This window comes from Netta rufina (assembly GCF_964035555.1).
Source record: "Netta rufina genome assembly, chromosome: 1".
Lineage (NCBI taxonomy): Eukaryota > Metazoa > Chordata > Aves > Anseriformes > Anatidae > Netta > Netta rufina.
Window position 1 is genome coordinate 153,607,385 of NC_140123.1, and position 12,734 is coordinate 153,620,118.

Genomic DNA, 12,734 nt, shown 5'->3' on the forward strand with positions numbered 1-12,734 from the left:
GCAAGCCCTGCTGAAGTTGAGAGGATTTATAAGTCTGAGTAAAACAATTTGGCTTTGGGGAGGGGAGTGAAGTTATCTGTAGCTGTAGTGCACGCACTCATACTTGGTGCGAACACATGCATGGGATGTGAAGCTGCAACATTTGATGCAGTTGGTTTGGGTTTTCTCTTCAGGTCTTGTTGCAGCCCGCTAACCGCTCCTCTGCTCTGTGAGGCACCGCAGGGAACAAACAGACACGGCTGGGGTCCCGTTGGACAACTCTTGTTGAGGGAATCCTTGAGTTAGGGTTTCTGCACCTTGCCATGAAGGCACCTGGTGCAAAACATGCCGAAACCTGAGGCACATTAGCCTTTTATAGGTTTGCGCTGCGCGGGGCTTCTTTGTTCAGCCGCTGAGGGCTTTGGCTGTGGAGGCCGGCGGTGTCCCCTCCGCGCCGCGCTGGCCCTTTAAGGCGGGGGGGCGGGCGCGGCGGGCGTGATTGACAGGCGGCGGGCGCCACGTGACCGGGCGCCGCTGTGAAGGTCACCAGGCGCCGCTTCCTTCAGAGAGAGCGAGAGGGAGCGCGAGGGAGGGAGCGGGAGAGCCAGCGAGGGAGGGAGCCGACGCCAAGATGGCCGCCACCGCTGCCTGCTGAGCGCCGCGAGCCGGGGGGAGGGCAGAGAGCGCGCACGGCAAAAAATAATAATAATTAAAAAAAAAAAAAAAAACAACAAAACCACCACACAACGCAACCCAGCGCCACGGCACCGCCAGCCCCGACGCGACGCTCAGCCCCGGATCGCTTTCCGTTTCCCACCTCCGCCTCGCATGCCTCAGCTCGCTGGATTTAAGCACTGCTGCACTTTATGAGGTGAGTGGCGCGCTCCGCTGGCGGCCGCGGGGCTGGGCAGCCCGGGCTGCTGGGGGGGCTCCTCCCTGCACCAACACCTCGCCTGCTCCCCGTGCACGGAGGGGTTTTGTGGGTTTTTACCCAGGCGTCTCCGTGGGAGCCTAGATTTTTGCAGAGATCGGTAATTTAAAGCACTCGGGCAAATCGCAGCCGATCTTTATTTTTTTTTTTTTTTTTTAAATTTTCCCCACAGAAAATCTCGTTTTATTTAAACGGAGCCTCCTGGAAGGAGCCGATTCCTTCCCCGCGCCACCCCGAGCTCTTCAATCTGCTGCACAAATTTGCATAGGGAGCCCCGGCTTTGCATTCTTGCTGCTGCCGGCTCCGGCGGGGGACAGATGGGGAAGTGCTCTCAGCAGCAGGCCATCCTTCCGGAGGGGGGGGGGGGGGGGACGGGACACACACACACACACAAAAGCAACCAAACAAAAACCCCGCGTCAAATAGGGCGGCCGGCGGTGCAAAATGTCAGCGGCCGGGCTCCCCCCGGCCTGCCCGGATCCGGCCGGGGCCGGCCCCGGGGGTCCCGCGGTGCCCGGAGCCCCCCCGAGGCAGGTAGGGGGGAGGCAGGCAGGCAGCCAGCCTGCCCGAGGCTTGGGTTGCCCCTATAAAACAAGCTTTCCTCACGTCGGCGGCAAATGGAGGGGCAAAGGGGGTGTTTTCTCGCATTTACCCCCCCCCCCGACTCTGTTAGTAGCGATTTAACCCCGAGTTATTTTTGCATCTCCCTCCAGAAGCGAGCAGAAAATTAAAGGGAAATAGGCGAAGCTTGCTGCGAGCAGGCCCCTCCCCCTGCATTGTAGGAGTGTGATGTAATGCTCCTGCTGGGGGGTTCAATGAAACAATTTCTCGGCGGTGCTCTACGGTATTCTTCATCTCCGCTTGGTAGGTCTCGGCTCGGCTGGTTTTTCTCTCTCTGGATGTCGAAGCAGCAAAAAACCGTCTTGTGAATCTGCTTTCAGATTGCCGTGTACACGTACCGTGGTTATGGTTTGCAGATCAACTTAGAAACGTACGAGACAGGGTCGTATTTTATATTTCTTTGTGGCTTCGCATCCACGCAGTTAAATACAAATGGAGGAGACAGATGTGCTGAAGGTATATCGAGCAGTCCTTGTAGTCTCATAGCGTATATCATGGGTTTGTTTTCTCGGCTAGCAGGTATGTGAAGTAATTCTGCAGTATATCAAGTTGCTCTTGGAAATTAAAGGTAGCTTTTCTTTTAAATAGAAGAAAGCCAATTTTAAAAAAAAGAACTCCACTCAAATTTTGGTCTTACGGTTCAGATGTAAAGCATTACTTAGTTCATGTATAAAATAACATGCTCTGTACCTTCTAAGGATTAACGAATGTATTGGAATCCACCCTCTTGCTCTATTAGCATGTATCTGTGTGGGAGGATATTATAAAAATGTTGTCTTTGACCTGATGCAGCCTGAGCCTGATGACTGAAGCTCCTTTTGTTATTCAAAGCATTTTTTAGCTTAACAGAGGTTCTAACGTAGACAGAATATGTTGAATATACCTGTTGATCGGTAAACTTAATTAATTCAGTTTTCAGATACAGCATTATAGGTAGTAGGGTTCTTAGATTTGGTAGTTGCTTGACTGAAACATCAGTTACGTAGTTCATGTGATGCTAGTTATAGCCTAGGATGGCTGAACTGAGGAAGTAATGAGGATGTGAGTTTGGTTCTGGGTTGGCAATATGGTAGGGCTCGGCCTTCTCAGACTCTACGCTTTGGAAAAGTAGTCGCCCTTCCTGTGTATTTTCTTGCTTTCATTCATTGCTGTCTGTTGTATGCTGTCAAAGCCCATAAATAATGGTATCCTGTATTCTACTTTGATAATATTCAAGTAATATTTTATAGTACCTGCAATTGTTCATAACTAGAAGCTGCCATGGATGCTTTAAAAAAAAAAAAACCATGCGTGCACACATCGCTGAGAGTAGAAGTGATTCCAGTATGTAGTCTTAGTCCTTTTGAGTGGCTTCCTGAGACAGCACATTCTGAATAGGAAGGGCCAATTCAAATTATTCCTCATATAAATGTCTTCGACCTAGGAAATGTTAGCACAGGGTGTGTTGAAGACTGCAGCCTGTAAAATGGTAGGACTTTAAAAGACCAAATCGAGGCAGTTCTCTATACTGTTTGCATTTGGTACATTCCTGCAGTACAAAGGGAACAAAAAGTGATTTAGGTCCATTCTGAAGGACCTGACTCAAGAGTTGCAATTCCTGTGTCTGAGTTTGAATCCTACAGCAGTGATGGGGAGGGAAGGAGCCTTTTTTCTTCGTTCGGTTTACAGCGATGACAGCGGCTTTATAAGCATGTGTTTTTTTTTGTTTTTTTTTTTTTTCTGTTTGCGTTTCTATGACGATTGTTATTGGTATCTGCAGGAATCAGAAAGTCCTTTTCCGAGGCAGACTATTCTAGTAGGTTGAAAACTACAGTGAAGTCTGTAGTCAGCAGAGCCCCTGGAGTTTTGTGCACTACATCTGAGAGTCTTGAGAAATAATTGACAAGAAAAGCCTTATTACCACTGAGCTTCAGTATACAGGAGCCTGGAGGGAAGGGAAAACAAGTGTCTGAAAAATCAGTACGCTTGGCTTTCAGCGGGGTTTTTAGCCTTTTTATCTCCTGGGTAAGGAGGGAAAAAAAAAAAAGAAACTTCATAAGATCATACCCTCTGTGTTGGCTGGTTCCAGCTAAACTTAACCTTCTGAGACTTTTGTCTCTTATGTATTACTAAATGACTTACTAGAGGAAAAAAAAGCATTCAAATGTAGAAACTTAGAGAATTTTTATCAGTACCTTTCCCAGTTCCACTGCAAAAAAGTGTGTTGTGGCTTGTACCTCGAGGCAGACCTTGAATTCTGGTCATTGTGGAACTACTTTGCTTTTGGTGCTGAGGATGGAAGGTGTTGACTTGGTATCGTCTTTAGCTGGCAGTTTTATAAAGTTTGAGGGATGTTTTGTTCTTTTTTTTCTCTTTTTTCTTTAATTGATAGAGAAGAAACCTGCCTCCTTCTGAAGAGCTGGCTCAGTTTGCTGTTTCCCTATTTGAACAGCTCAAAATTTGAAGCAGGAAAATAAGATGTGTAGGACATTTGCCTCTCTAAAAAGCTGTGCTTCGGAGTTTTCTACCCAGGGATCAGGTGTGGGTATTGGAGTTCTATAACCACAGAACCAGAGAACATCCTCAATTAGGAGGGACCCACAGGGATCTGTGAGTCCAACTCCTGGGTCCATACGTGTCTGAGAGCATTGTCCGAACGCTCCTTGAACTTCAGGCTCGGTACCGTGACCATTTCCAAGGGAAGGCTCTTCCAGTGTAACCTTCCTGAAAGTCTTGTGAAGATGTGTGTAAGAGCAGGGCAAAAGTGGGATGCCTTTCCACCAAGAAGAATGTTGCTGGAAGTTGCTGGTTAGATCTTAAATGTCTGTACTTTAAACATTTGGCTATAATTATTGCAGTAGAATTAACTTGATAAACAGATGTAAACTTCAGTTTAGTTGAATATGAAGATTTATTGATTCTCAAAGCAAGGCAAGTTCAGTATTTATTTCAAGAAAGAGAAGATTTAGTTGCTAATGTAACACTGGAATTTTTCTGGTATGACTACATATGTCATATTTCAAATCTGTTTCAAACAAACTATCCGAAGTTAGGTGTCAAGAGAATGCTTTTTGGCCATTTCAACATCAAGGGCAACGCGGTAATAGAGCGGAGATGAAAAATAATACATAACGAAAGTATTTCCATTTTGTTTCAGTGGTGGTGCCATAACTGTTTTGAAGGACACAAGAGAAATGGTGCCTTTCTCTCTGTGGTGAATTCCAACTCCAGAGCTGTACATCCAGCACTTTGCACTGCTTAAATTCTTCCTCCGTTGTACATATGCTGCTAACCCAAGTTTATTTTTTGTAGAGACAGAGCATACATATTTTGGAGCAGCAGGCATATATGTAAACCCAGTTATTTTTTTATATGTAGTGCCACCCACATGCTTTTGATGTGAGTTCCTAAAGCTTTATGGATAATTGTCGATTTAAGGGATGGTTTTCTGTCTGTTTGTATAGCACATGCTGGGGTTATAGTTCAGGGCTGAAATGCTCTGGTGCTGCTATAATGATGTACTTAAAATTGTAATCATTTCAGAAATGTAATGTCTAAGAACAGGCTAAGTGATATTTTGATACAGTAATATGGGTAAGCTTAAAGACAAACCTTGATTTTCTTTCTAAAATGTTTTAGTTCCAGAACTACTTTTAATTAGCCAGTTTAGCCATGTGGGAAAACATAAAAACATAAACCGATAAACGAACCCTGGAGTTATTTCAGGTACCCAGGAGAAGAAGCATTAATAAAACAGGTGATACGTAAAGGCAAAACAGATCAAAATCCAAGGGTTAAGCGTAGCATGGGAAAATGTACGCTGATACCCCTGGAGAGAAAATGTGGAGGGGGGTCTTGTTGAAGACAGCAGGTAACAAGCATGATAGCTGAGTACTGTTTCTCTCTGTGCTACCACTTGTGTCTGAATTTAATTAAATGATTTAATTAAATGGACATTTGTATGTCAGGCAAAGAAAATGATATAAAAGTACTTAGATACCAATAGGTGTAAAAAAAGAAAAGAAAAAGGCAAAGTACAAAACGTGTATCGATTCAAATTTATGTCAAATGGGATTTAGTGGTGAAATCTAGGTTTGGAACTTGCTACAACAACAAAACCAAAAGAAACTATCAAGACACAGCCCTATTTTATTACATGCCATCAGGAGACTGTCACTCCTTTTAGGATGGGACATTCACAAGACCTTAACTTCAGAGCATTTTGAACAGTAGGGGAGGTCAATAAATTTTGAGGTATTTCAAGTAAGACAAGTAAAACATAATAGAAGAAAGTGGTCTAGCAAATGCAAAAAAGCGGAAGTTTTATTATTTTCATAGGTACATAAATATCCTGAGAATGAATAAGCAACTGTAAATTGTGCCAGAAAACAATTATTTTGACACTGAGCTCCATCATAGTTGGGTGGGCTTTGAACAGGAGAGTTACTTCAGGAACTAAAAAGCAGAAAGGCATGAATATTTTTAATTGAAAGTGTCCATTCTTTAAATTCCTTAAGAGTACACAAAACTTAATCGCGCATGCTTTAATTATGAAATAAGTGAAGGGTATGTTCTTAGTAAACACAGAGTTGGGGCTTTATAAAGTAACGATACGTATATAACAGCTGAATCGAAAAACCAAATTGAACTTGAGCAGAACACTGTCTCCATTTATGAATTGGAGAAGTATTTTTTTTAAACAGAACAATGGAAGAACCACTTCTAGCATTCTCATTATTTTTTCTTTAAGCACAGCATTTGTTAGCACAGCACAGTCATAAGCTACTGTCCGTCTGCAACTTCAGAGTAGCTGTTTGCCACAATCACCACGTATATGAACATATGCATGACTTCAGCTGCAGTGAGACTGCTGGAATGTAGTTGTTTAGGTATGTACACACAGTAGCCTTCACAGATACCAAGTTTTTGGGGGGCTAGTTGACCTATATAAAGCCAGGAAAGGTTGCGTGTGTATTCTGCTAATGCTACTTAAGCATTAATTAAAGTTCAGCTCAGTTGTCCCATTTCACGTGTGCTCTGTGGCAAATACACACAGATGTGTTGTCATCATAATTCAGGCTGTATTTGAGAACATGATTATGCCTGAGCCATCCTGTTCTCCAGGCTGCAGGGTCCTCTGTCACTTAAAACTTCCTTAAAATGGATCTTCCGTGATTCCTCTGCTTTATTTCTGGTTTAAATTTTACTGCATCTAGTAAATGACATTGCAGCTTAACATTAGAATTCAAGTGTAGCCACAGTAGTGTTTTTGTTGAAACTCTTTAGTTAGCATTTTTATTTTTTATTTGTATATAATTCCACTTGCATAATTGTCGATTGGGGGTCCGATTTAAAACACGACTAATTCTGAGTTGATACTCTAGACATACTTGTCTGCAAAAGAGCTTTCTTTGGCAAGAGGAAGAACTACTACTGAGAACTTCATCAACGAAAGTGAGACCGATGTCACTGTGCCAACTAAATACACACTCTGGCTGCGATCAATCTTCTGCTGGTCAGTTCAGAGGAATAATAATTGATTTAATCACACCATACAGGTGAATTTCGCTATTTTAATGTGTGGAAATTCTAACCCGGTTACCTGTGCTGGATTCTTTCCAGCCTATTCTGCCTCTTAGTGGAGAGAGTTTGAGGTCAGTAAAAATGGGAAAGGATACAAAGCGGATACTTCTGTAGGCAGAAGGAACCAAAACTTGGCTAACCTCCTTTCCTAACTTGCATATATGTTTTTTTGCTTCAAGAACTGATCATCCTGTGAAGCAGAGAATAGTCATTATATGGTTTGATCTCCATATAAATTCTTTAAAAAAAATTAATTGGTATTTTAGTCCATGCTATTTAAATAAATGCTTCCTTGCCTTTACTTGGGTGCCGTTAGTGTTATTACCCAACTGCCTCATTCAAAAGAGCTTTTATGGTAAATACTAACAATTTTAAACTGGTTAAAAAACAACACTGTAAGAAAATAGGGGATATCCTGTTTAGGTTACACATGTCATATCTAGTTCTTTTTTTCCTTTGTGGGTATGATCACAAGTTCACGTGCAGTGGTTGCAATCTAAACGTTGACCAAGTTCAAGCTGCTTGTAAGGATAGTTGGTTAACCTGAAGTAAAACCCCAAAAGCTTTTTTAAAGCTACTGTAATAGAAGGCTCCAGCTGGTGCTTCAGAAGTCAGCTATAGTAATATTAATGGTAATTGTAAATCAAATATATTTGTGTTACAAAGTCAAGTACATTTTTCATTCCTATTCAGGTACTGTTCACATTATCTCAGTTTGATACGTCTGAACCAGACTAAGTGATGCAGAGAGAGAACGTGAATAAAGCATTAGGGTTATTTTTGTTTTTTGTTTTTACCTGTGTCATGTAATCCTATTCAGAGCAGATCTCGATTACCCTGGCAACAATGCTTGCTAACCAGTATAGTCGCCTTGCTGCTGTATTCACGATTGCTTCATCTGATGGAAATACACCGATGGTAGTGTGATGTAGGGAGCTGAAAACAAAATCTCACCTGGGTAAGGATCTAATCTTCATAATAGTTGCTATACGTTTTCATGATGGTATTTCTCTAACTTTCCAGGGTTTAATCAGCAAATATCTTTTGAAAACCTTTACGTTGTAGCAGGAAAATAGTAGTAAATAACCTGGAATGGGAGAATTGTAAGTCCTGGATGCAGGTAATACTCTGCAGCTTAAACCAGTTTAGTCCTTGTGCACACACTATCTGAATTTGCATTCATCCTCCTCCTCTTTGCATGGGAGCAATTGTGGAACAGTTGTATCTGATGCGGTCCTTGTTGACTGTTTTTATCCCAAAATAACACAGTATTCTGAATTAATTTATGCTACTGTGGAATTAATTGGGAGACGGTTATGCTTTAAATTTACCATTCTCCACAAATAAGTTCTGTGTCCCGATACAGAAAAACTGTAGGAAGTGTGTTTTTACCAGATTTTAGGTAAAACAAGATGCAGAAGGAGATAGTAGGTGGAGGATAAACTAAATCCTAGGATTTAAACTGAAGGCTAAGACTTGCGTTGGCGGCTTAATGTACCGTAAGACTGAGATGCGTCGTTCTTAGTCTAAGCATGCTCTCTCCATGGTGAGGCCATGAATAGCTGAGCTGGCCAGCTTTTGGGAAGTCAGCCTGTCTTGACAGGGTTTTGGGGACAAGTTTTCTTCTAGGGTGTGGATTTAAAAGCAGTGTATACTGTTTTAAAGGTGATCAGTTGTATTTGCGAGACTGGTTTGTTGCAGTTCAGGAAAAGCTGAGGCTAGCGGGTGTCGGTCTCCATGGCATTCTGCTTCATCAGATAATGTGAACTGAAACTTGTGCAGCAGACATGCAGGTATTGTAAGCTTAAGTTTCTGCAACTTCCCGTGATCTTTTTTGAAGAAAGATCATCTTTTAAATGGTAGTTCAGTTGGTACTAGGTAATTCGGTTAAGCTTAAATGCTTAAATCCTTTTTTTGTACTGCACATTCCCAGGCTGCTTTATATGTTGTTAAAGTAATATTCTAAAATATTAGTCGTTGTAATTGCTTGAGCTGAAGCATTGCATGCTGTGTACATTTAATATAAGCTCTTAAAAAACAGATTTCATCACCAGCTCAGTAGGTTAATAAGAACAAGGTCATAGGTTGTTCTGCATTGTAAGTTTGATCTGCTTTTATGGCAGGTAACTTGATTTTATTTTCTCCTGCTTTTTTGTTCCTAACATTTTGAATTGATTATGTTATAATGACTTTATCATTTTACTATTTGTTTCTTTTGATATTTATGTAGGTGTATCTTAAGTCTATCTGTACATACATGTGGTACATGTAGTGTTTGTGTATGTTGGCAGTTAATGCATTTAAAGTCTGCTGGCATGCAGAGACTTCTTAATGGGCCTTACCAACTAAAGCCATAGTGAGAAATTCTCTCAAAGCTGATTGATTCATGTTTGGATGTTCACAAACAAAGCAAATGCCATTCTGTAAGGTAAGCATACCGATGGCAGAGGAGCAGCAGAGAAATCTAGAGGCTCTCTGAAGGCCACACAGCAAGTCAGTGGCAGAGCCAGACTTGAACTCGGAAGTTCCTGGCTTGTGGCCTGGGGCTCAAGCCAGTTGTGCACAGCTGTATTGAATTGTGAATAGAAAAAATGCTCTTTTTCCTAATGCTTTAGGGGAACACAGCTGATTTAACTAAAATCATAATGTGGGAAAAAAGATAGAATAGTGTACTTCACCCTTCTCAAAATCTCAAATGCTAGAAGTCCTGTTGCGTGTTGTAGGTTACCACGTGTACCAAGGAGCATGGTTAATGTAACTGGGTCATAAATGATAACAAATCACAGCGCAGGGTCTTGAGGCCAGACAGGATTTCTGCTGAGGGTACAGGAATTCAGGGCTTAAAAGCTGCTCTGCATACTACCTTGAGAAATCTTAATATTAAAAACAGAAGAAAACCTGAAAAGTAGATGATTTGCTTTGATGTTTTAAAGTAGAAGTGAAAATGTAGTTCAGAGACAGTCTTTCTGAGTTACTCATTAAATTCATGTTCTATATTTAACACTCAAAGTTTTTAATGAGGTTTTAAATATTGTTATCCTTCAATGAAGTATGAAAGGCTTTCATGTGAAACTTAAAGAAAAAGAGAGAACTTCTGTAGGTTCACTGACTGATCCTTCCTTCCTGGAGTAAAAACTTAGCTTTGAATAGCTTTTATTGAACGGACACAGTTTGAGGTGTTTCCTTTAGGTAGGGGATTTTGATCTAAAACATTCTTATAAAATGAACACCACCACTACAGTTTGTTTTTCTGTACCGTTAAAAATCCTGGCAAGGATCAGCAAATCCATTTTGACAGTTAAAGGGACTTTTACTTTCCATGCAGTGTTTTGTTAGTCCTGAGCTGCAGAGGCAAAATAGAACTTTTTTTTTTTTTTTTTTTTCCTCAGGTGCATTCTGTGTGTACAAACCTTTTCTTGCAAACTGGCCCTACGCAAATGCGTAATAAGAATGTTTTCCTAAATTACTAACGTGGTGCTTAGCTGAGGAAACAAAACCAAAGCAACCAAGAAGAACCAAAAAACACCCTGTTGGCACCCCCTCCCCAGCGTTTACCTGGGTGTAAGGTGTTTTTTGTGTGTGCAAAATAACAAAAATGTTAAATGGTTCTAAAAAGAAACCCAGGTACTGCAAGCTTAAAAGAATTTGATGCTTGTGAGGGCTGAAGCTGGAGCCCTCTGTGTTCCTTCCCCCTTCCCCCAGCAGCACGGTGTGGCTGTATCTGACCGTTCAGAACAGAACGGTCACTGTCAGAACAGAACAGAACTGTCACTGCTACATCTAAAACTCTTCGTTGGTAGTTACAAAAATTGCTGTAAGTAATCAGTACTAGTGATCTACCTCGTCTTTCTAACTTGCTCTTCTTTTATGCACCTCACTGACTGAGCCAGATAGAAATGCTTGCTGCACTGGTTTCCCTTTCGGTTTCATCTGTTTGAGCCTTTACAAGTCCCTGTTCCCTTCGGCTGCGGCTTCAGAAGATATTTAAACTGGATGTCTGTCAGGTTCCTTGCCCAAGCCTGGGCAGTGTTTGAAATCAACGCTGTTGTGGCAGTTCTTGCTTTATTCACCCTGTTACAACTGGCAATATGGTGTAATTAAACTGTATAGTTCTTCCCAGTAGGTCTCCCAGCAGTACCATAACTGTGTACTGCTGAGTGGCTGAGTGCTGCCCGAAAATGTGTTACGGACTGGAGCCTTGTGACGGCGACAGACCCAGCTGAGCCTGCTTCGTTCTGAGCTGTCTGGACCCTGATTCAAACTGGTAGACATAACTTCAGTGGCAGGTTCAAATTCTCTTTAATTTTTATTTTTATTTTTTTTTTAAAGAACACATTAGCAAGCTTATCAGAGGCCTTTTTAACTAAGGATGTTATTTCCAATGGTGCCCGGTATATTTTTTTATACTCTTAATAAAGAGCATTTGAACAAGTTAGCGCTTACTCATACACTTTCCCACTTCACTCAGCCACATACAAATTGCACGCTGACAGCAATAAGTCCAACTGGCACTTCCAGAATAGCAGATGGTCTTGATGAAAGCAGAAGATCCTTCACCTGGAATTGGAAATTTCAGATGTTTATGCAAGGGAATTGCCTGTCACTTTTCCTATAAGGCCAGGCTATCCTTTTTGCTAAGTAGCATAGTCTGTTTTCTCAATGCAGTGGCTTTGTAGAAAGTTAGGAGCTTTGCACTGGCAGTGTGCGTGGAAGCAGCCATAAGCTGACAAATTAGATTGGAGGTTCTAGTGTTTAAAGGGCTTTTCCTTCAGCAGGAAATAGTCTCCCACACCAGCTTATGCATTTTAACCTTCAACTTTATATAGCAGCGCAGAGTTGACCTGTCTTTATGCAGAGCCACCTTTCTTAAAGAGGATAGAGAGATGGTTTAACTAAATAGGTTAGAAGTGCAGTTTTTGCGGAACTGTGAATATCTTACCTTCTTGCCACATATTTTACAATGTTTTGCCGTAGTATTTAAAAACAAGACAAAACTCAACCTTCTCTGTTCTTCATTTTCACAAAATTAATCAGTGGTAGATAGAAAGATGTAGCTATTAATTAAAGATGGGAGGAGCCTTCAGATTTACTGTCTGCAGAGGTAGAAATTGTTTTGTAGCTGCAAACATGCAGAAGTGTTCTGTGAACATGTACACTGAATGCCTTAAATGGTTTTGATCTAGCTGTCTTCTCTTGTTAGCACTGATGTACAAAAGAGCACATGGTTTTTCGCTGCTCCAAAGTAAAAACATCAGTGGCTTCCCCACCTTAGATTATTTTTTTTGTATTACCTTCTCTTTTACAGTTTGCTTCCCTTTTCTGTAGCAGCAAAAGGAGTGGTGCATGCCTGGGAGACAAACCGTAGCCAGGTTGTATGGGGATTGCAAGTTCCTGTCATGGAATTCTTGTGTGTTGAAACAACTTTCTGATCTGAGCTGTCAATGATCATAAGCTCTCTGGAATGCAAGTATTACAGATCTGACTTAGTTTACAAGAGACGATTCTTCTTTGATAGCAATGTATAGTTAATTTTAAAATATTTCCTTTTAAAGAGAGAAACTTGAAGAGCCATTGGATTTTCAAGTGAAAGGCGCATCTAGTCTTCAGATTAGATTTTTACTAATACTGAAAATTTCTAAGT

General features: G+C 41.5%; 1 protein-coding gene across 14 annotated transcripts in view; it reads left to right on the top strand.

Annotated features, from left to right (window-relative positions):
- TNRC6B (trinucleotide repeat containing adaptor 6B) overlaps window positions 1-12,734 on the top strand; it is a 127,148-nt gene that overhangs the window by 54,286 nt on the left and 60,128 nt on the right. Inside the window, exon 1 of one of the 14 annotated variants that reach the window (XM_084298625.1) lies at window positions 374-850. The exons of the other annotated variants lie outside the window; for them this stretch is intronic. Within the exon in view, the coding sequence (XP_084154751.1) occupies window positions 846-850 (5 nt within the window). The 5' untranslated portion in view covers window positions 374-845. Of the gene's footprint in view, window positions 1-373; window positions 851-12,734 lie in introns of those variants that run through there. 14 annotated transcript variants of the gene reach the window in all.